The sequence below is a fragment of the Stegodyphus dumicola genome, chromosome 10 (genome assembly GCF_044657685.1).
Source record: "Stegodyphus dumicola isolate Sdum_Otavi_A_Nest chromosome 10, ASM4465768v1".
Taxonomy (NCBI): Eukaryota; Metazoa; Arthropoda; class Arachnida; order Araneae; family Eresidae; genus Stegodyphus; species Stegodyphus dumicola.
In genome coordinates this window covers 170,453,381-170,455,596 of record NC_140777.1, presented here as the reverse complement: position 1 = coordinate 170,455,596, position 2,216 = coordinate 170,453,381, and the positions used below count along the sequence as shown (strand labels likewise).

General features: G+C 30.5%; 1 protein-coding gene across 1 annotated transcript; it reads left to right on the top strand.

Moving 5' to 3' along the window:
* The first annotated feature begins 901 nt into the window (after window positions 1–901).
* Window positions 902–1,831, top strand: LOC118179534 (proteasome assembly chaperone 1-like). Its single transcript, XM_035348707.2, has one exon. It carries the CDS (start codon window positions 1,008–1,010, stop codon window positions 1,809–1,811), a length of 804 nt encoding a protein of 267 aa, XP_035204598.2. The 5' UTR covers window positions 902–1,007; the 3' UTR covers window positions 1,812–1,831.
* Window positions 1,832–2,216: the final 385 nt, after the last annotated feature.

The following is a 2,216-nucleotide window of genomic DNA, read 5'->3' as shown; positions in this document are numbered from 1 at the left end:
CCATACTAATTCTAATTTACAAGATTATTTGTTAATAAATAATATTCTAATCTTTGCGTCATAATCTTATCCAGCCCTTTGCTCGAAGAAGGCAGTAAACAAATGGAACGAAAAAAAGAAGGATTCTCTTTATTCTCTTTTCTTTGTTAAACAAAGCTAAAACAACCTCTTTCCAACACTCGGAAAAGATTTTCCTTTGCAGGCACCCATTGCTTTTCTGACTTAATTTTACATTAGCGTGTTTCTCTTCCGCATTTCTATAACAGAAGATTTTTTTAATTGTCTAACTTATACTCACATTTATACACATACATTACATTAAAATAAATACAGAATCTTTGTCTTTGAATAAGTTTGATGAAACAACTTTGCTCACGTTATCTGAAGAGAATATTACTTCCTTCAAAAGAAGGGCAAAGAAGGAACATCGTTTTATGGGAAATTGCTTTTACGTTGTATACAATTATAAATTACCTAAAATACTGAACTAGCTTTGTTTTTTACAAATTATCAATGCATTCTTGTTTATTTTTACAGTTAGGACATTCAGAAATATTTATATTGTCATTTGTGAGTTCTCTTTTAAAATCATTCGTGTATGATTTATTATTCCTATCATAATTTTTGTAATCGTCCTCAAAATGAATTTTCTTCAAATTTTATTCGTGTAGTCATTCTCTCTGTAGTAATCTTTTGAGCAAGAAGAAAGGAGGTGAGGACTTTGGCGAATGCCGTTTCCTCCAGTCCGTGAGCATATAGTCATTCAAAAGCATTTTCAATGCATTATTTTTTGTTCCTTTTAATTGTTAACATTTTTTTTTTTTTTTTTTTTTTTTTTTTTTTTTTCGGCAATCCAAGCAAATAACTTTTCATGTCATCTGCGCATTTTCCTTTTGCGTGCAGAAAGACTTAACAAGTGCAAAACAGTGCATTAAAGAACCTTGCAATTTTTTTTTTTTCTAATTTATAATCTTTATTTTGAAGTTATTGCTTAGTGCTATTTCGTTATGGCTTCATTTTTCGGAGAAGTAAGAGATTTATCATCGCGAGCTGTTGATGATGACGAAACAGAAGATTATCCAGTATTCACTTTGACCAGTGAGGTAACTGATGATTTTGAAAAATTCAAATCTCAGTGTGAACTTGTGCTGTTTGCAGTGGGTGATATTTCCACAGCTTTCGTTAAATGCTATTTTTGTCATGATGATACTAAATTATTAATGACTGTAAATTATTTGTGTGACAGAAATGATGAAGAATCGTTACTAACATGCCACATAAAGAATTCCATATATTCTAAACAATTGAAAGCGTGTTCTGTATATAGCATAAACTCTAATGTTGCTGTATGTGAAATTCTATCCAATGTTCCAGAGGAAATAAATGTAAATTTGTGTAGTAGGGTTTTAAAGCATCTTCCATGTGCACGTGCTGTTGTTTTGACCACTTGTCACATGTCTGCATATAAATGTATGAATCCTAATGATTCAGAAACATCATTCTTACGATCTCTAGCAACTTCGCAATATTTGATGAATAACACTTGTAAAATCCCTACCTTGTCACCACCTAATTTTTTGGCGAATTTTCCAGCTGCAGTGTTGACAGAATTTGAAGTAACTAATAAACCAGCTGTTGCTGTTATTTGTTATGTAGATTCAAACTCTTTGGATTCTGTTAGTGTCGAAGTCTTTGAAAGAATATTAGATGAAGATTTTGTATCAGGTGTGTCTGTTAATAGTGATGCTAAGCATAGACTTGCAAATTATACTGCAGTTCAACAGTCATGTATTTCCAATTTGTATACTTAAAAATAAAGAATTTCTGTGTATTTATTATTTGTATCTCTAATGTATGTATAAAATATTTCATCGTCATCATTATTCATCATGATAATTAGTTACACAGTGGTAGTGCTATTCATAATAAATAGTAATAAAGTAATAGAATAATTTGTTCAAAACATTAAATGTAAAACAGCATTTAAAGTGAAAAGTAATGTCCTCTCCAGAATGCATTAAACCTATTTAAGCAACAAGCGGTTAATCTTTGGATTATGGTAACTTGAAGATTTTTCGGCAAAAATCTGGCGACCAACCCTGCTACAGCACCGGCTAGTTTTTTTTTTTTTTTTTTTTTTTTTTTTTTTTTTGTTGTTTTTGACGCCATTTTGTTTTCAGGAAGTAACGGCATGTTTTTTTTTTTTACTCAACATT

What these genes read in the sequence shown, in the direction of transcription:
- LOC118179534 (XM_035348707.2), top strand. Translation starts at nt 1,008, where the DNA reads ATGGCTTCATTTTTCGGAGAAGTAAGAGATTTATCATCGCGAGCTGTT.